Source organism: Chelon labrosus (genome assembly GCF_963514085.1).
Source record: "Chelon labrosus genome assembly, chromosome: 14".
In the NCBI taxonomy this organism is placed as follows: Eukaryota; Metazoa; Chordata; class Actinopteri; order Mugiliformes; family Mugilidae; genus Chelon; species Chelon labrosus.
In genome coordinates this window covers 29,423,993-29,444,539 of record NC_140347.1, presented here as the reverse complement: position 1 = coordinate 29,444,539, position 20,547 = coordinate 29,423,993, and the positions used below count along the sequence as shown (strand labels likewise).

Genomic DNA, 20,547 nt, shown 5'->3' with positions numbered 1-20,547 from the left:
ACCTGCGATATAGATCTTTTTCATTGCAGACATTTTGACTTCTGAGTAACACAAGACGAGTCTTATCTAATCACCATACCCTTACCTATATATTAAAAAAGGAGAAAGGGGTCAAGTGAGCAAACATACCTTAACTTACAGATCTGTGTGTAAATATTAATGTTACAGATAGCTAAACATAACGTCAGCATAGCTTTAGTATGTTTCGTTAGGTTATTTGAATTGTACGGAGCCCCTAAAGGGACATTGGGGGAAAAAAATTAAATGTTTCATCGCGTGCTCACGAGATACTTTCTCGTGCGCACCAGAAAGTATCTCGTGAGCACGAGAAACCTTAGGTTAAGCACAGGTAGTTGTGCTTCCTGTGCGTATGCCTCTAGTCTCATGGGCGGACTGGCGTACGGGGACACCGGGCATTTCCCCGGTGAGCCGGTGGGCCTGTGGGTCGGTGGGCCGGGCCATGGGAAAAATAAAAATAAAGGGGGAAAAATATGGAGCGAAGATATGTCGCAATATTATTCGTATCCGCAAACACCAAAATCCACGCGTATGATAGAATTCGCAAGCGCAAAGCCAAGATTCGTGACTTGTAAATTGGTATTTGCACAAAGGTGTAATGATTTGCACTGGGAGCAACTGGGGGTTCAGTGTCTTGCTCAAGGACACTTCGGCATGTGGCACATTCCGGGGATCGAACCGCTAACCCTCTGGTTCGTGGACAACCCGCTCTACCTACTGAGCCACAGCCGCCCGATATTAGCCAATATAAATATTTTATATGGTCAATTAAAAAAACAAATCATACTAATAGAGTAACAGTTAATAAATAAATAAACTTGTTTATATTTTAAAAGTCCTTTGGTACAGATTTCATTTAAGATTTAATTAACTGCACTTTATAAGAGAATGTGTTCATTGCAAAGCATTTCAAGCTTTAAGTATGACTAATTGCTTTCTTGATCATCCCTTTACTAAAAACACCAGCACAGAATAAAACATACCAATGCTGCGGGTGCAGAATTGAGTTCAGCCTATTGGCACGGCCCTCCAAGATATTTTCTCATGTGGCCCCTTGGGAAAAATAACTGCCCACCCCTGGTATAGACAGTCAGTGTCATTCAGTTCTAACAGCCTGGCAAATTGCTCGGCCAAATTTGATTGTATCAATGACCTGTTTGCATTAAAATCAGTACATGCTTTAAAAAATCACTAAACTGCTGTAATTATTTTACTGTAGGCTACTTAAGGGTTCAGGTTAATGATTACTATTTGATTATGGTCCAAAACAACATCAAATGCAGTTTTTTCATCAAGGTACATGAAACTTGTGTTGCCGGCTGGCTGGCTGGCTCACCACGCCACGCATGAAGTGGGCCGGTCTGTCAATGACTCCCGGGCCACTTCTCTCCCCCGGTCCACCCTCTGCAGTGGATGGTCTCCCAGACACCATGAGCGCATGCAATACTTTCTGGTGCGCACGAGATACTTTCTCGTGCTCACTAGAAACGTTTCATTTTTTATTATTCCCCCCCCCCCCCCCCCCCCATGTCCCTTTAGGGACTCCGTAGAATTGGCAACTAATAAGCAAAAAAACTATAATAAACGGCAAGGTTGTTAAACTAATAATAATACTAATAAGCAGAAGAACAACTTACGTTTCCGCTCATTTCCAACACCACAAGCGAGCAGCAAACTTCAAATACTCTAAAAAATATTTTTTTTACCAACAAGCGCGTTCAGTCCCAGGACGTTCGTAACTTCTAGGGGTCCCCTCGAAACAATTCCATTGTCTTTTGCGTTTATTGCAGAGCGTTTCTCCGTTTACAGGCGTTGTACGTTTTTGCGTTTCTATATTCGGCTATTCGGCTGTGTTGACTATTTGCGGCGCACCTGCTGTCAAATGTTCTTCATTTGCTTATCTTGTGTATTTGCAATGGTTTACAGTTGCAGTGCGTCTCGGCCACCGTATTTTAAAAATTAAAAATAAAAAATAAAAAAAAAACTATGTGAATGAAAGTCCAACAGACGGTGAATGAACAGACGTTTCTGTTCTGAATACTGAAGAACACAAAACTTTATTTCCATGAGTTGTTCGCGTCTGGAATAAGCTAGCGATCACTAGCACCAAACACCCCACGAATTCATGATTACTGTATGCTAAAGCAGAATATAAAAAAAAAGAAAAATGATTGGACGGTTTCAACTCTGTGAGCAAGCTTGTTGACAGTGACAAGCAGTATTTGAAAGTTAGCTTACCTGGACTCTTCAGGTTGTATTTATTCTCCATACCAGCAGATTTTGTGTTCTCTGTTCAAAGATGACGTTCTGTTGAGGTTTTGCGTCGCTAGTTAGCCCACAGCTAACGTTACCTAGTTAATGGTAGCTGAAAGTTAGCAACACGGCTAGCTTGCTTCGGCCCTTAAATGTGAGTATGATTGCTCAGACAGTTGGTCGTCTTTTTTTCCTGCACTATTGCAAGTAGCATCAATGGAAAAATATGAATCTTGTCACCGCCAAAGCGCAATTAGCGTGTCAAGTTATCTGCTGTTTCGGTTTGGGATCTGTTTGTCAAACGTTATCTGGGTGACGTCACGTAAACAGGGAAGGGAAGTGAGTGGCTATTGGTTGGCTTTCGCCTTCTGACGTTACGCGGGCGTATCATTGTAAAGCTGTAAGCTTGGTAAGAAACTCGTTCCCAGGGGCACAGGGGAAATGTTTGTCCTCTGAACTTTTTCAAAAGGCTGTTTTGGTCCCCTGCACTTTTTACCGTCCAAAAACAATGCTACGCTCTAGTAAACAGAGACACGTCAAGCACTAGGACCAAGCGGAAAACGGCCGCTCAAGCTGAAGCCCGTTTCCCTTAGTTTAGACCGCCCACAAGCTCCTCGATTGGCTCTGCCGTTTCTTGTGTGATTGGCCGTCCCCGCTGTCACTCCACCTTGCTGTCACACCGGTCTGCTAGTCTGCGATCAGGAGTCCTTGTTAACCTGCAACTGTAAATTGGGCGTTTGCTCTGCCTGGGTCACGTCAGCTAGAAGGATTGTAATATCAGAGGTTTCATTCACATTAACGTTTGAATCGGTGTCCATGTGCGTATGTGTGCGTGTGTGTGTGTGTATGTGTGGCGCAGCCAGGATGTCTAAAAAAAGAAAAGTGGACATAAGAGACTTCTTTAGAAGTCAAAGTGTAAGTTACTCAAAGAAATGCGTTACATCCTGCAACACCTTCACTGGCTCCCAATAAAGCAGCATATCCACTTCAAGATCCTCCTCATCATTTGCAAAGCTCTCAATAATCTTGTAAAGTGTATTAGTTTTATTGAAAGTGCTGATAAATAAAATGTATTATTATTGTTATTATTTAAAAAAGGGGGAAATACAATATACAAATGTGATTTTATACATCCAAACTCATGATAATTGTGAAACTACGTTTTTTCCTTTATAATCGTATCATCAAAATTGATGATTGTTGCACCCCTAATTGTCCCACTGTTCATGTCCTGCATCCTGTGATGCCAGTTTGACCTGCCACCACTGGGTGGTGCTATGTAAATGAGGTCTGTTTACCATATATTTCATAAGTGTAAAGTTGGTGGTACTGAGTTGGAGTGAAGTTGACTAACAAGGTGAAACACAGAATTGGGTGATAATGTTTTGCAACCAGTCAAACCAAAAAAGAGAACATTAAACTTAAAAGTAGTAATAGAAAACTAGAAGAACTACTAGAAAACAGTGAACTGAAAGATTAGAGTTTTATTAAAAATACTTGTGCCCCCCCCCCCCCTTCTGACATAAAAATTTCGTCCTTGCATAGCATTCGCATGAAACGAAGGGTCATGAAACAGAAAGTTGTGTTTGCTTAACAATAAAGGATCTACAGTCAGTGGCGGCTCCAGAGATTTTCTGTTGCAGGTGCTATGGGGATGCTCAACACTTAAGAGAAGGTGCTTTGAATTGTGGTGCGTTTCATTATGGAGGTTGCATTGGACCACCCTGACTTCAGCTCAGCATTCAACACTGTCATCCCCTCCAAGTTAATCAGCAAACTTGGAGCCCTGGGCACCAACACCTCCCTCTGCAACTGGATCATGGACTTTCTGACCAACAGACCACAACACGTGAGGTCAAACCACATCTGCTCCACCACTGTCACACTCAACACCGGTGTGCCACAAGGCTGTGTGCTGAGCATCAAGTTCGCAGACGACACCACCGTGATTGGTCTCATCACCAACAACGATGAGACAGCCTACAGAGAAGAGGTACAGCACCTGGCCACATGGTGCGCCGACGATAACCTGCTCCTTAACACCAGCAAGACTAAGGAGCTCATTGTGGACTTCAGGAAGGAGAGAAGAAGCACGCATGACCCCATTCACATCAACGGAATGGCCATTGAGCGTGTCTCCAGCTTCAAGTTCCTGGGGACCCACATCTAGCAGGACCTGTCCTGGACCACCAACACCTCCAGCCTGGTCAAGAAAGCTCACCAGCGTCTCTTCTTCCTGAGGACACTGAAGAAGAACCATCTGTCTTCAGCCATCCTGGTGAACTTCTACCACTGCGTGATTGAGAGCATCCTAACCAACTCTGTCAGTCTGGTATGGAAGCTGCTCTGTTGCGGAGCGCAAACACGAATTTACGACACTCGGCGACAAGGGGTTAAGGAAATGTCTATTTATCTTGATATATATCCATAACATTTGTGTTCTTGGATCCACAGAGTGGCGGTCGTGTTGAAAGACACTGACTCTATTAAATCAAAATGTAAAATTAAGAAAATGTTTGCTTTGACATGGGTTTAAGCATTCTGTTATCCACATGAGCATGTAAAACTGAAAAAAAAAAATATGATTTAAGTCTAAATAAAATAAATAAAAAATAAAATCATTTTTGGAGGCCTCCAAATATAGGACTTCCTAGCCTAACTGATGTGAAGATGCCATGTTGAAATATTGTGTTACTTTGGGGATGTCTTCTCAACATTACATAGACAGGGTGACTGGGTGTTTACCAAAGACAGGGGAGGAGATTGGGAGAGAAGAGCTGCCACAGGCCTGATGCTCCTCAACACAACAGCAAAAGAGGAACCCAGATACAAGCCAGCCACTGTAGATGTGTTCCAAAATGATCATGATCCATATCCAGACGTTTCTGATCAGGTCAAAGACCAAGAAGAAAAGCAGAGGGTGCCAATATGGGCATATTAACCAAAGACCATTAGAGGAAGGCGTGAAATAGCACCATCCTCCAACAAGTGACAGCTGGCTAAAGGCCAGTATTTCATATGTATCTCTAACGTATATATTTCTTATATTTTGTCAATAGAAGTTGATGTCTAACAGAAAATATGCCTTCTAAGAAGTTTAAAATCTTATTAAACAAATGCAGCAAGTACTTTAACTAAAATGAACGGCATCAAACCTTTACTTTGTAAATTTAAGGTAACATGAGTTTACACCTCTCTTCCTCACTCAAATAGAAGCTGACACCATATATGAAATCTTTACATGAGGATAATACTAAAAATGGGTCAAGTCATTTTAACAGTAAAACAGATTTAATTGGTTTAAATTTAATAGCTGTCAAGTATATATACAGAAGGTTCTGATAAAGACAAACAAAAAAAGGGAAAACAGGTGTGTAGTTGGCAAGAGTTCAACATTCCTTTCTAGAACTGCATTAACACAAAAACATCACAGCAGATGAAGCTCTAAGACTAAAATAAAAAAAATAAGGTTATGTTATAGTTTATATAATAATGAGATATTGTCGATGTGATAAAGCATCTCGTCATTACATAATTTTTGTAATTATGGAGACGCTAAATCATAATTTTGATCAGATCACAAAGTCACACATGTTCAGTTTTGCTTAAAAGTATTTGCGCCCTTCAGAAAATTGTGAGAGTAGAACCCATTTAAACAAATGAAACTGAAATATTATGCTTTTTTGCTTTTCAGTAAACTCAGCCAATACTACATATATGTGATGTGCAAAAGTAAGTGCACCTCCAGGATTACAAGTTAATTTCAAGGTCAAATAAGAGTTTCTCTGTTCAGTGCCCCGTTAAAGCAATCTGAGATTTGTAACATTTGGAAGGAACCTTCTGAGGAGCTCAGAAAAACGTGTTGATCATCAGGCTGGAAAAGGTTACAAAGTCATTGAAGAGTTTGGAATCAACAAATCAAACAAAGGTCACTCCAAAAGCAAGACACATAATGCCAGAGAGATCACAAACGACTCTAGGGTAAGTTCTAAGCAACGAAAGCCCTCTCTCACATTGGCTAACATTAATGTTCATGAGTCAACCATCGGGAGAACACTTAACAACCAGGGTGTGCATAGCAGAGTGGCAAGGACAAAGCCACTGCTCTCCAAAAACATTTCTGCCTATCTGCAGTTTTCTAAACATCATGTAGACAAACCAGAAGACTACTGGTGTTGTGGACAAATAAGACTATACAAAAGAATGGAGAACAAAACTAATGTTTTGGAATGGCCAAGTGAAAGTCCTGGAAGAGAAATGTTGTAGAAGAAAACTAAAATCCCTCTGAGCTGATCAAAAGTTATCTGAGACGTTAAGTTGCCATTAATGCTGCACAAGGGGTCACACCAGATACCGAAAACAACGCACCTCGCAGATACGTACAAATGATTCATTTTCTTGAATAAACAAATACAAAAGCATAATATTTCAGTTTCAATGGGTTGTCTTTGTCTACTGTCAGGTCTTGTCTGCTGAAGTTTTTAGTCATTTTTATGCAGAAATGTCGAAAATTCTGAGGGATGCAAATACTTTTAAGCGGCACTATACATACATACAACCCTGCAGTCCATGACAGCAGTCAGCAAGTGTGAGAATAACCACTACACTGCTGTTTCTCAGTCCTTGGCATCACCCACTCCGTCAGGATTTATGGCAAACATAGCTTCAGCTTCTGGCAGGCAAGGCGAGTCATAGATTTTACATATCCTGGTCTCTCCTCTTCCTTTCCTTAGGTATAGACTGCAACAACAAGACCAATTTTAACCATAATGTCATCTTGCAAAGGTGAAAGTGTGGTGTTATCATAGATAAAAAGCTCACCGTGTGGTGGAAGCATGAGCCAAAATGTTGCCACCAATTGGTTTCTTGGGATCTGCTGAAAACATGGCTGCCCCATCCACCTGTGCTACCACTTGGTTGGTTATAACAATGGCAACACCAAACTGTTGTGACAGAGGTCAGACAAAACACTCATGTTAGACACTTGTATTTAAAACTCTTGGATAGTTGGGACAGCATGCATCCCATGTCTAAATGGTGTGGGGTTCAGTATATTACATCAAACTGTGATGAAAAAGGAATGAACCATCTAAATCTATCACTCTAAATCAGACACTGGGTTTTTGGTCCGTTCTAATGTAAACAAAGCGAATATATGCAATTGTCAACCAGTACATCTTAAGCTGCACTCCGACTATACTTAGTTCTCAGCTGGAGGGTGATATTAAAAAGTAATCAAAAGCCATCAGGTGAGAAAAACTGAAGACCAAAACAAAGCTCAAGAAATGGGCTGTTCTCTTGTTTAAATGTTATTTTAGCCCATAAGTATTTGTTATAGCGTAACATTTAAAGTGAAAGAATTTAAAATCAAAAGGTCAAGTTTGTAATATACTCATGTATTCACATTTCTAAATCAATTTATGAGTGGTTATTTGTGAAAGATATCAGATATAATATTGTGAGGCAGTGACAAAACGATATTTTTTTTTACTCAAATTCACACAGCACTTTTGTCTCTCTTTTCTACACTTAGGAGCCCCCTTAGAGAGGATGAATGTAAGCACACGCACCCTCCCCAGTAATGTTTACCCTAGTTTAATAGGCCTTTATACTGCAGGTAGCTTCTGAGGCTCCAGCCACCTACCTCATCTGCCAGCCGGAGCAGCATGCGGAGGAAACGTCCCAGGTGTCCCTGCCTGGCTGACAGCTCTCCTCTGCCTGAGTAGTCAGTTCTGTACAGAGCTGTGGCACTGTCAACTATCAACAGTGCATACCTAACACACAGGGAGAGAAAATGTGTGTTACCTGAAAGGATAAACATCTGGATCATACAATTACCATGCATATATGATAATGAATAAGTGCTGCTGTCATTTAACAAAACCCAAGAAGCAGATATATTTGAGAGTGAGTATGTTACAATAGCATATTATACGCACTTATTCTACTAAACTCTTGAGGCCACTATGTGCATCCTGCACCTTGCATTCTTTTGTAAATCGTCATCTTCAGGCATCATGACAAATGTTTTAGACCAGATGTTCATTACTAATTTCAGCCCTCAGTTGTGTCAAGCTCTGTAATTCGAGTGTTATAAAAAGTCAGTTTCACTCTGTTCTTCCCAAACGGCTCATGTAGGGGTTGAAGTTAATAAATGTGGATCAACAATTACTGAATCAATGTAGCATAGAACATAGAGAGGACATCTCAATAGTTGATGTGTAGGAGGCTGAGCAAGGGAAAACTTTGTGCTTCTGGGGAGGTGCACATCAGGTTATGGCACAGGGTACGGCATCGCCAAAGTGACACTCAACTATAAATTAAGCTTCAGACTGTGCTATGACACATTAAATAATTTAAATTGAAGAACACGTACCCACGCACCCACACACACACACCGTTCTCTGAAATCCTACTATTGATGTAATTTGGATTACAGCTATTGCAGAATAGAATAGAATGTCTTCATTGTCATTGTACAGGTACAACAAAATGTTGTAGCTGTAATAACTGAAACACTGTAGCACAGTGTTTCAGTTATTGTTTGTCTGCGTGAGTCCCAACATTCACCTGTGTGGAAAATAACAGACTTACTGAGTGACCCATAGAAGTTGACTGTACACAATTCCTTATACTACTTTCCTGAAAACTTGTGACAGAAACCTTTTGCAGTACCAAAGTCAACAGGAATGTGAGTTGAACTGGAGTCACTGACTCATGCAGAAGCCAGTGTGGCTCTGAAGCAGAGGCTTTTGGACAAACTATTAGCTAGGTTTAGGATGTAAATGCAGATAAATACAGAAGACTACATATCCTTGTACCAAAGAGATGAGGCTTTTCAGAGCTGCTGCAGCTAAAATACAGAACAGATCATATTGTTGGAGATAGTTCCTTACTGGCTAAATGGTACATAATTTTAACATAATACCGTTTTTTATTTTTTTATTTTGTTGGATGAAAGCGTCAGTAGTGTGTTAAATATTGAATTCGCTGACATCATGACATCATGCAGTTGTAAAGCACATGTGTCCTTGGATGTTGCGTCAATGATTTCCACCTTAAAAAAAGGTCGAACTCCTAAAACCCACCCACATATTTGATTCCAGCATAGCATAACAGAAAAGAGACTATATATATATATATATATATATATATATATGTATATGTATATATATTAGTTACTTACCTGGACTCAGTCATCATGGCAGAAGCCTGATACAGCAGCTGGGTCTGATGGTCTGTGTTAAAGGCTCGGGCGTAGGCCACATTGTCCAGAACATCACTCCCTACTAGCCCATACCTGTTACATTACCACATACAGGCCAATGTATAGCAAATGATAAAATAAATAAAAACACTCAGAGAATAAACAAATACCTGTAAACAATAAATTAAACATGAGTGTGGAAATACACATGCATTGGAAGAGTTAAAAATGGTTGTAAATAAATTATATATATATATTCATATTCAATTTAACATCGTATTTATTTATTTACTGACAACTAATCTATATCGCTTGTCTCTTTTAAAAATTCCACATGCTGGGTGCTGAAACCAAACTCCCATGTATCAAAGTTGGAAGTGAAATGTGATGACTCACCTCTCAGCAACAGCAAGAAGTCTCTCTGGTCTGAAAGTTCCCTCTGTGTCAATGTACATGGCTTTACCTTCTCCACCTCCCTGATCAATTGGCAGCTGTGGACAAAATGGAGGAGTCACGACTATACAATCTCTTAAGAAATGTTATGATTTAAATGTTTGTGTCCTGGTTTATTAATTTAAACTATTAAATTACATTACTTCTGTAGACATCAAAGTAGCTTTCTCAGAAGACTCTACCTGACAGGTGACAGCAAGTGTGTGGCACAGCTGGGTCTTCCCTGTCCGAAACTCCCCAAACATTTCTGTAATGGAGCCCGTCTCAATCCCACCTGCCGGTGAGCAAAACGTTTAACGAAACAAGCTTACTGATCATCAGACAAGCAGCAGCTGAGTGGCTCTATGGTTCACTGCGCAAGTGTTTCAATGCATAGCTTACTTAAATTTCTGGACAATATAGGATATATTAGACCAACCCTGCAGGAGTTTATCAAGCTCCTTGGAGCCTGTAGAAATCTGGATAATCTCCGCTCTCCTCTGGTGGAACTCAGTAGCTGTGGTGAAGCCCATAGGCACCAGTTTGGCAGCTTCTACCTGGGAAGTAATATAAATTAAACATAAAATCATGGTTGCAGTAACATTACTGAATATAGAACATTAAGACAGAAGCATCCAACAAAGCACAGTAAGCACCAGTAGGTGCAACGGATGATCCAATATAATAGCCAATATTAGCTTGCAGTAATTTAATAAAACATATATTCCTTGGAAGAAATGTCAGTTTTCATAACACTGACATTTATGATTCCAGTAAATACTTTCCAGTGAACTATTTTTACAGTAAAGTACAGAGGTCTGAGGAGAGCTTTGTCTCAAAACCAATCACCTGAAGCTTAATTTTGGGATCAGTACAACTGATAAAATGCAGACATCAGACCATTGTAATACATATAATTTTTTTTCTTTTTTAATAATTACTATTTAATGTGTCTGTGTAATCTGTAAAGGAGGACAAGTAGTGAGTCCTTTTCGATAAATGGGCAATCTTGACAATCATGTGCATTTGATTTATACAGTATTGTATTCTATCTTCTGTTCTGTAATATTAGGCCAATCTGGGTCCCCTTATCCAAACAAAATGCGAAAATGCGACAATGCATTAACGCATCTCAGCAGCATGAGACCACATTCTTTTAGTAGTGTAAACACAAGTCCTGGACACATTTAAGAGGACCACTAAACTGACATCCTCCTGTATGAGGGGCACTTTGCCTCATTCATTCAGACAAAAACACAAACAATACTGTGAATGATTGCCAGAAAAGACAAAAGCAGCTTAAGTTATATCTGGTCATTGGTAGCGAGAGCAGTTTGATGTCCTTTGTCCTTGTAGCAGATAATTACCAACTAAATAAATAAATCAGTCTAAACAAAAATGGACAATTATTGAATTAGTAGGTTATTTGGAATTCCCTCATTAAAAATATATAGGCATGTTAATTAGAAATGTGATCATGATGATGTATGCTCTCTGTGATCTCAAGTGGTAGCTCGAGATGCATATGGAGTCACTTTTCAACATGAGGTGTGGACACACGTACTTAACGTTGGTCACTTGTGATCAGATCACCAAGGATGCATGTTAATAAAAGCTCTGAACAGAGGGAACGCAGTGGAGCTTTTGAGCATGTTTTGAAGGCATCTCTGATGGTGCCAAAGCAATGGTGAAATGATCAGGCACTATATCAACTGTTGATGAGCAGGGATACTCAAATACCCAGTACTGGTCAGATACCTCTCGTATCTGCACAGATAGGCAGAGCGGGCAGGTTATCTGGTTGTTCACAAGTATACTTTACTCTGGGACACCAAATAGAAGAACTGTGGTTTCTTACTAGAATTTTATCCGCTTTGGCCTCACTGATGCCCTTGATGTTGAGCAGTTCCTTCTTGGGTGAGTAGGCCACTGATTCAATGGTGTGGAATCCTGCGTCCTCCAGCTTCTTGATGTCACTAGCACTGATTCCACATTGCTGTGTGTAAAGATGGTAGAACAAGAGACACCAAGGCATAATTCCACTGAAAGAGGAAAAACACCACTTGGCCATCATGGTGGCACTTAGGAAAAGCAGCCCCGCTGTCCAAAAAACTGTGTAAATCTGAAGACAGGTTAAATCAAAGCAGTCCATCTGTTAATCACACAATGTGCAAGATGTATTGGGCCACTTTCAGACCTGGTGTCAGAAACACTGCAAGGCCCTGTTTCATAAGTGCTGTCTGAGGCTTTATCCAATCCTGAGAATATAATTACAGATAGAGCTTCAAGGCGATATTTAACTGCTGGTTCACAAGAGACTGCAGGGACACTGTGGCAGAATAAAGTAATCAGAGACAAAGATTTGCCAAGCTGAATTCATGTTGCTTCATGTTGATTCATGTTCATGTTGCTGCTGACATTTTTATTATGAAAGAATGTAAATGCAAAACAGAAATGCAGACAGTTTAAATTTGATCAGATGACCTTTTCATATAAGTAAAAAACAACAATTAAAAACCTAGAAGCATTTAGGTAATCAGAAGCAAGTCATATTGAGTTTTATTACAAATACAATTTTTAGCAGTCAGTAAGAAAATGTTATTGTTACACTTTTTCTATATGTGCTTTGTAAGTGTTCTGTATTCCTGAAAGATGGGATACATACCTCTAATCTGCACACAGGCTGTGGCCCGTAGTTTTCTTCCTCTTCTACCTCTTCGCTCGCTTCTATTCGGTCATTGATTTTCATTGCCATAGTTTCAGTATATAAGCCTGGCAGAGTGAAAGGTAAAACCTTTAATACTGACTCGTAATGCTGTTAAGTACAGCGTCAATACGGAGATTTTGGGTCATGTCGCTTAATGTGATGACACAGAGCTTCCCTACAAATATCCCAACGGGAAACTACCAAGTCAACAAACAAACGTTTGAAAGTTTTTCATTAACAATTAGCTATTAACTAAACTCAAATAAACCCAACCGTTAGCTTCAATACGACAACTGCTAATGTTATGAATCCTGTTAATTTAAAACCTTATTCGATAAACCAAGTCGTTAGCTTAGCATTAGCGCTGTTTTGAAATTCGCTGCATTCAGCAAGCTGACAACGCTGCTCAGTTTGTCAGAGTTGAACGAGTCCAGTACGACACAACACGTGTGTCTAACCGACGTTTTCTAATCATGTGCTGTAAATGTGAATATATTGTTTCAAATACATGCGGGTCTTACCCTACAATGCCTTCTTAGTTCCTCAAACTCTTGTCTGATAACCAAAGGTCCCGCGTACCAATGAAACGTAATGACGTTATACATTGAAACACCGCCTCCGCGCTGCGGAGCGGCACCGGAGAGCGACTAAGCCGACTACGTATCCTGTATGGAGTAGGATATGTCGCAATATTATTCGTATACGCAAACACCGAAACCCACGCGTATGATAGAATTCGCAAGCGCAAAGTCCAGATTCGTGACTTGTAAATTTAATTTGCAAGCGCAAAGTCAAGATTCGTGACTTGTAAATTGGTATTTGCACAAAGGTGTAATGACTATTCAAATGTTTGGAAACTTGCAAATTAAATCATACCAATTTGTACAAATATATCACTTCTCACACTCGCATCTGTCTTGAAATTTTATTTGTGACTCTTACTTTCCGTGTGTGAAGTGTTGAATCAGCGTTTGCGGATCATCCAACGCGCACATTCATCTCTGCTTCCGCTTTCGTAATTTTGAGACATATTCCTTTCGCATTTTTCCAATCCGATCCATACAGGAAGGTCTCAACCCATGCAAGAGTCACCCCCCCCCCCCCCCCCCCCCACCCCCAATTTTTTTTTTTTTTAATATTCCAGTAGGTGGCGGTGTTGATCCTGCTTTACCGATGTACATGCTGATGGCTGCCCATGCACTCCGGTGAGACAGACAATAAAGACGTGGTGAGTGAAATGCATCAGTTTTATGTTTACGATAACGTTTGTTTTTGAGACAATGTGTTGGCAGTTGGCATACAAAGACAATTTCAATTTCTATCTGGGACCACAGACCAGGAAATCGACAAAAAGTTAGTTTGGTTCTACATCAGTCAGCTCCATTCTTATGACCACGATATCTCAGAAATACTAGGTGTTCAAGGGTCAAAGGCCAAGGTCTTTGCGACCACAGTAAACATGTTTTTGGCCAAGAATTCATATGATAATTATGACAAAACAAATTCCACCAATGTCTGATTGGATAAAACGCAATGTTTTATATCCAAAAGGTTAAATGTCAACTTCACTGCGGGATCATAATGTTAAATTAAATTCTTAATAGTCTTTATACAGTGTTATACAAGTCTTAACAAACATGAATTTAAGTCCAGAAGGTGGTGCGAGAGTGGAGGATGGAGCATACCATCTGCAGAGACCTGGAGTCAATACACAACAAGTGGTGCTGGACCAAGAAGATAGCCAGAACAACAGCCTCCTCGCTCCGTTGAGATCAAGTGTTTCCGCTCCTTGAAGACAAACACAGAAGGAATGAGGAGGAGCTTCTCCCTGCAGGCCATTCGGACCTAGATCCCAGATCCCTATTTTATGGACGTTGAATTACCTTGGCCTGCAGGCAATGTTTGTGTCGTTATGTTGCATTTGGCTTCACCAAAATTATCATTTGCAGCTTGCTAGCAGGCTAGTCGACTTAGTTTACAGTATGCACGAACAAACTAACTAAAAAGGGGCGTGTCACCAACAATATTTTTCTGAAAGCTATGTATCTCTGGATTTGGCATGAGACTCTGTTTTAAGCTAGCAGGGACAGAAACCTTCATTTATTTCAATATTACAATGACGTGATCTGTTTTCACCAATTTCCATTGATTCTCATACAAGACCTATGCTATCGGTCATTCCCCCATAGCAAAACTGGTCTGGCCCAGTGATGGGCCACACAACCCACTTGCACTTGGCCCACATGCATGAATGAATTGCAGCCCTTATGTGGTCCACATCTGGCATCCAACATGTGTGCCACATAAGGCCCACAACTCAGCCAAACTGCAACCAGAGCTGGCCCTAATCTGGCCCTATGGTGGGCCAAACCATTTTCAGAAGTAGTTCCTGATGTCAGCCTTAATTCAACCTTAACTCAGCCACTTAATTTATGTGCCATATTTGATCCAGATTATTTATATAAATATACATATAAAAAAAAACAACAAGTACAGTATTATAACTATTTACTAAGTAACTGTTTCACTGCCAACTTCATTCACTTTCGTCTATTTAGGTTTTCTTTTATTATTATAAGAGAGAAACGTTTTTTTTCGATTTTTCCATGTTGTGAACGTATTGAGAAATTGTCTGTGAAGGTTCTCAGTCATCCAGGTCATGGTATATCCAAAAAAGGTTTAAAAAGGCAACTGGACTTGTAGAGTTTTTTTCAGAAGACGTTTCACCACTCATCCGAGTAGCTTCTTCAGTTCTGGTGGACTGGTGGGAAATCTGAGGTTTAAATAGGAACTCCTCCTGAAAAAACTTGCTTGTTATGCTAATAACCAGAAACTGGTGCAGCTAATTTCCCTTAACGACTGGTGTACGCTGTTCAGTGCAGTGAGGAGTGTACAGATTTATACATTGGGGAAACCAAACAACCCATCCATAAACGCATGTACCAGCACAGGAGAGCCAGCTCATCAGGAAACGATTCAGCGGTCCACCTACACCTGAAGGACAAAGGACACTCCTTTGAAGATAACAACGTCCAAATCTTAGCCAGAGAAGACTGTTGGTTTGAAAGAGGAGTAAAGGAAGCTATCTATGTCAGACTGGAAAAACCATCACTAAACAGAGGAGGTGGACTGAGATTTAATTTGCCATCTATTTACAATACAGTTTTAACTTCTGTCCCCAAGAAGTTTCAGTCTATTCACACCTTGACACTGGAGCCTCTGACGGACAAGAGTCGTCAGAGAACCATTCAAGAGGACAGGGACAACACAGTCCCCCCCTCAACTACAGGTAAGTACCCAGTCGTTAAGGGAAATTAGCTGCACCAGTTTCTGGTTATTAGCATAACAAGCAAGTTTTTTCAGGAGGAGTTCCTATTTAAACCTCAGATTTCCCACCAGTCCAACAGAACTGAAGAAGCTACTCGGATGAGTGGTGAAACGTCTTCTGAAAAAAACTCTACAAGTCCAGTTGCCTTTTTAAACCTTTTTTGGATGTATTGAGAAATTGACAATAAAGAAATCTTGAATAAGCAAATGTTTATTTTTTTAGTCATGTCAACACTGTACACACACCTGCACATTTAACAAACACTTAACAAAATTTAAAAACTGTACATTTATGATTCTACACATGTCCATAAACTGGATAAATTGGATTCTCCCCACTCTCAACACGAGTTTAAGATATGGTACTGTCCATGTTTTCTCTTCATCCTCTTCAGTCTGCCACCATCTCTACCTGGAGAGAGATGTAACCATCTTTTGATGGTCCAGTCTATTTCCTGGTCTGTGGCCCCAGATGTTAGACAGTTACGCCTTACAGCAGCTGAAACATACACACAAAGCACAAATGATTGTGTACTGGCCTCACTAAACGTATGCGTATTTAGCTATCCAGCCAGGTGAGGTGAACAAAGAAAAACGGATACTGCTTCATCCCGAGGTCTTTTTCTCCTCTCCTTTATTTTACACACAGCAGTGCAAAAAACAAGCTGTAAAACTGTAAACACAAACAAAAATAGCTTTTAGCTCATATCGTCTTTTTCAATAATTTCCAAATGCAACACATTCATTTCCTTCTTACACATCCCGATACTCTTAAGAAAACGTCTAATATAAAACATATTACACACAGCGTCACTCACCGGCATTGCCCCCGTGGGAAACACGACTGTGCGGAGTTTGAACGAAACTTGAAAGCAGACACGAAGCACAGCTTGCCCTATAAAAGCCTTGAACTGACTGAACACAAATCTCGTTCCGCACGAGAATACAACGGGAAGTAGAAATCATATACCACACCTGCCGTTACCACAAGTGGCCAGTAGATGGCGTTAACGCACTGTAAATAACCAAAGAAACACAAAATGAATGAATGGTCATTAAGACCAACACACTCCCTGCCTGGTATCTTAAGGATACCACAAATATTACTTTTTAGATGCACACACTTAACTTAAACACAAGTAACATCCTGTTTAGGAGAGAAAAGTAAGACAAGTTCAGTTACTGGTCTTTTATACACTCTAGGAGTGCCTTGGCGAATCACTCTGATATCTACAGTCCTGACAATATTGTCTTTGCTGGGAAAAGTTTTGATGACCACTGCCATTGGCCAGTGGTTCCTTGGCACTGCATTGTCTTTCATCAAGATGATGTCTCCTTCCTGCAAGTTAGGCCTTTTGTCCTGCCACTTGGCCCGACTTTGCAGGGTGCTCAGGTATTCACGTTGCCATTTGTGCCAAAATGTCTCTGCGAGATGTTGTACCAGCTTCCACTGGTGACGGATGATCTCTGCCTTGCCAAAGTCAGGCGGAGGCGATGACGGGGCTCCTGTCTTTTGTGTCAGAAGCATGGAGGGGGTGAGTATGAGAGGGTTCTCGGGGTCAGTTGACACAGGCAGCAGGGGTCTCGCATTCATAATTGCACAAACCTCTGCCATGAGTGTGATGAGGACCTCGTGCGTCAATGAAGAGAAGCGTTGCTGCAGGAACATGGAGTCCAGAATGCGACGGGCCACCCCGATGAGTCGCTCCCAGGCCCCTCCCATATGGGAGGCGTGCGGGGGGTTGAAAATCCAGGTGCATTGCTGGTCTCGTAGGTAACATTGCATGTCTGTGTCGTCTTCCAGATTCAGTTCTTTTGAAGCACCAGTAAAGTTAGTGCCTCTGTCAGACCTAATCTGTGTAGCAGGGCCTCTGATGGAAAAAAATCTCCGTAGAGCATTTATGAAACTAGATGCACTCAGTGTCTCTATCACTTCAATGTGTACAGCACGCACACACAGACAGGTGAACATTACTGCCCACCTTTTGCTGTTTGCTTGTCCACCTCTCGTCCGACGGCTGATGACCTCCCATGGGCCAAACACGTCCAGGCCGACGTACGTGAACGGTGGGGCAGCTTGTAGCCGGTCTGCAGGCAGATCTGCCATCAGCTGATGCTCTTGCTTGCCACGCAGTCTCCTGCAGGTGACACACCGGGACAGGGTGCCTCTGATGCACCTCTTTCCGCCCACCAGCCACAGTCCGGCGTCCCTGATGGCCCCCTCTGTGAAGTGTCTGCCCTGGTGTTTTACCTGCTCATGGTGGTGGCGCACAAGGAGAGTCGTTAGGTGGTGCTGAGCTGGGATGATGAGGGGATTGGTGCGGTTTATCTCAAGGCCAGACTGTGTGATGCGTCCACCCACTCTGAGAAGTCCGGAGCTGTCAACCACTGGGCGCAGCTTTGCAATGTTGCTCTGTTTTGGAATGGCTGACTTTCTCTGAATGTTGCTGAATTCACTAGGATATCTTTCCTGTTGCATGTTCTTGATCAGTAGTTTCTTTGCTTTTTCCAGGTTCTCTGGTGTGATTGCTTTCTTACAGGTATGCCACCCTCTGCATATGTTGTCTTTGTCTGTTTGCCTGAAACACTGTGCTATGTGAATCAAGACCGCAAGTGCTCTTAACACAGATGTCCACTTTGAGAAGCGCTCGATGCGCTCAGTTCCTAAGCTGGGCTGTGTGGTTTCAGTGACTAGTGCTGCGACCTGAGGTCTGATTTCAGAGTCTAATTCAGAGTCTAACTCTGGGTCAACTAGATCAAACGGTGACTGATGATCAGCTGGAGGCTTACCAGACAGGAAGGCAGGTCCAGTCAGCCAGTTGGTGTCTCTCAATGATGCAGCAGCAACGGATCTGGAGCCATGGTCGGCCGGGTTGAGCTCTGAGGGGACATACTTCCACTGTTGGGGTGACGTTGCTTGTCTGATGCGTTGGACCCTATTGCTTACATAAACATAAAATCTTCTCTGCTCATTGTTAATATAACCTAACACAACTTTGCTGTCAGAATAGAAAGTGACAAAGTTCATGTGCAAGTCCATGCTACTCACAACAGTCTCAGCTATCTCAACAGCAAGGACTGCTGCACAGAGTTCGAGTCTGGGGATTGTGGTCTCTTTCACCGGTGCCAGCTTTGCTTTGCCAAGCACGAATCCGACTTTGGAGCGTCCATCTTCATCGGTCACCTTCAGGTAGGCAACCGCTGCAATTGCTTTGGTTGAAGCATCCGCAAACACACACAACTCTCTCACGTTTGCTGCAGAGGTGGAGAGAGATGTGTAGCAGCGGGGGATCTGTATGTCTTGAAGGCATTGTAGAGAGGACTTCCATCTCACCCACTCTGCTTGGAGGTGTCCAGGTAACGGCGAGTCCCACTCCCCGTTTTCCATGGTCAGCTCTCTCAGCAGCGATCTCCCCTGTATGGTGACAGGTGAGAGAAAGCCGAGTGGGTCGAAGATGCTGTTTATGGTTGAGAGCACGCCTCTGCGTGTGAAAGGCTTCTCGTCTCGCTGTACTTGAAAGGTGAATGTGTCTGTGACTATGTTCCAGCTGATACCCAGGCTACGCTGCATGGGGACGTTATCAGTGGCGAAGTCCAGGTCTTTGATGCTGCTTGCACGATCTTCAGGGGGGAACTCAGCCATGACAGCTGCACTGTTTGACGTGATCTTGTGCAACCGGAGGCTGTTGTGGGAGAGCATCTCCTGTGCCCGCTTCACCACGCAGATGGCCTCAGACTCTGTTGCAAACGACTTAAGAGCATCGTCAACGTAAAAGTCTCTTTCAATGAATGCTCTGACATCAGAGCCGAATTCAGATACTGCTTCTTTCGCTGCTCTCCTGAGGCAGTAGATTGCTACAGCTGGAGAAGGTGTGTTGCCAAACACATGCACACGCATTCTGTAGTCCACAATGTCACTGTCCCAGTTGTTGTCGCGGAACCACAGAAACCTCAGGTAGTCTCTGTGCTCCTCCTTGACTACAAAGCAGTAAAACATGTGTTGAATATCTGCAGTCACAGCAAATTTCTCTTTTCTGAACCTGATGAGGACGCCTAACAGGTCATTGTTCAGATCTGGGCCTTTGAGCAGGACATTGTTCAGTGAAATCCCTTCATACTGAGCACTTGAATCGAACACTATTCGAATCTGTTCGGGTTTCTTGGGATGGTAGATGCCAAAGGATGGCAAATACCAGCTTTCTTGTCCTTCTTGGAGGACTGGGGCAATCTCTGCATGCTGACTGTCAATCATCTTTTGCATGAATTGCATGTAATGTTCTTTCATGGCAGGTTTCTTCTCTAGTGTGTGGCAGACTGACTTGAGTCTTTTCATGGCATAGTCTCTGTTGTTTGGCAGACGTTCTCTCGGAGTCCGAAAAGGTAGGGGTGCGACCCAGCTTTGAGTGCTATCTTGACATACCTCAGTATCCATGATCTTCAGGAAGTTGAGGTCATCGATGGACGGAGCAGGTTGGTGATCTTTGTCAGTGCAGAGGAAGACGGAGGACTCCAGGTCGTCCCCGTGCAGCAAAGGAGCAGTGTGGACAGCGGCTTGCTGAGATGGTGGATCATGAAGGACTGAGTGGCTGTGTGGAGGGTCTTT

The 20,547-nt window shown here is 42.0% G+C and overlaps 2 protein-coding genes across 2 annotated transcripts in view; both read right to left on the bottom strand.

The window, feature by feature from the left end:
* Positions 1 to 2,871, bottom strand: part of ube2j1 (ubiquitin-conjugating enzyme E2, J1) — a 60,029-nt gene extending 57,158 nt beyond the window's left edge. Inside the window, exon 1 of the mRNA XM_084560575.1 lies at positions 2,257 to 2,871. Within this exon, the coding sequence (XP_084416701.1) occupies positions 2,257 to 2,287 (31 nt within the window). The 5' untranslated portion in view covers positions 2,288 to 2,871. The remainder of the gene's footprint in view (positions 1 to 2,256) is intronic.
* Positions 2,872 to 5,589: 2,718 nt separating this feature from the next.
* On the bottom strand, positions 5,590 to 13,680 carry rad51 (RAD51 recombinase). The gene is made up of 10 exons (XM_084560202.1): positions 13,139 to 13,680; positions 12,576 to 12,682; positions 11,769 to 11,906; positions 10,350 to 10,467; positions 10,114 to 10,205; positions 9,875 to 9,969; positions 9,458 to 9,571; positions 7,916 to 8,045; positions 7,093 to 7,214; positions 5,590 to 7,011 (listed from the first exon to the last, which is right to left on the bottom strand). The coding sequence occupies exons 2-10, from the start codon at positions 12,663 to 12,665 to the stop codon at positions 6,888 to 6,890; spliced, it is 1,023 nt and encodes a 340-aa protein (XP_084416328.1). The 5' UTR covers positions 12,666 to 12,682; positions 13,139 to 13,680; the 3' UTR covers positions 5,590 to 6,887.
* Positions 13,681 to 20,547: the final 6,867 nt, after the last annotated feature.

Excerpts from the sequence above, each read along its gene's own strand:
- rad51 (XM_084560202.1), bottom strand. The coding sequence starts at position 12,665 with ATGGCAATGAAAATCAATGACCGAATAGAAGCGAGCGAAGAGGTAGAA. Across the intron at positions 7,215-7,915 it reads TGCTCCGGCTGGCAGATGAG|TTTGGTGTTGCCATTGTTAT; the intron begins GTAGGTGGCTGG and ends CTGTCACAACAG. Across the intron at positions 7,012-7,092 it reads GCTCATGCTTCCACCACACG|TCTATACCTAAGGAAAGGAA; the intron begins GTGAGCTTTTTA and ends TTGTTGTTGCAG.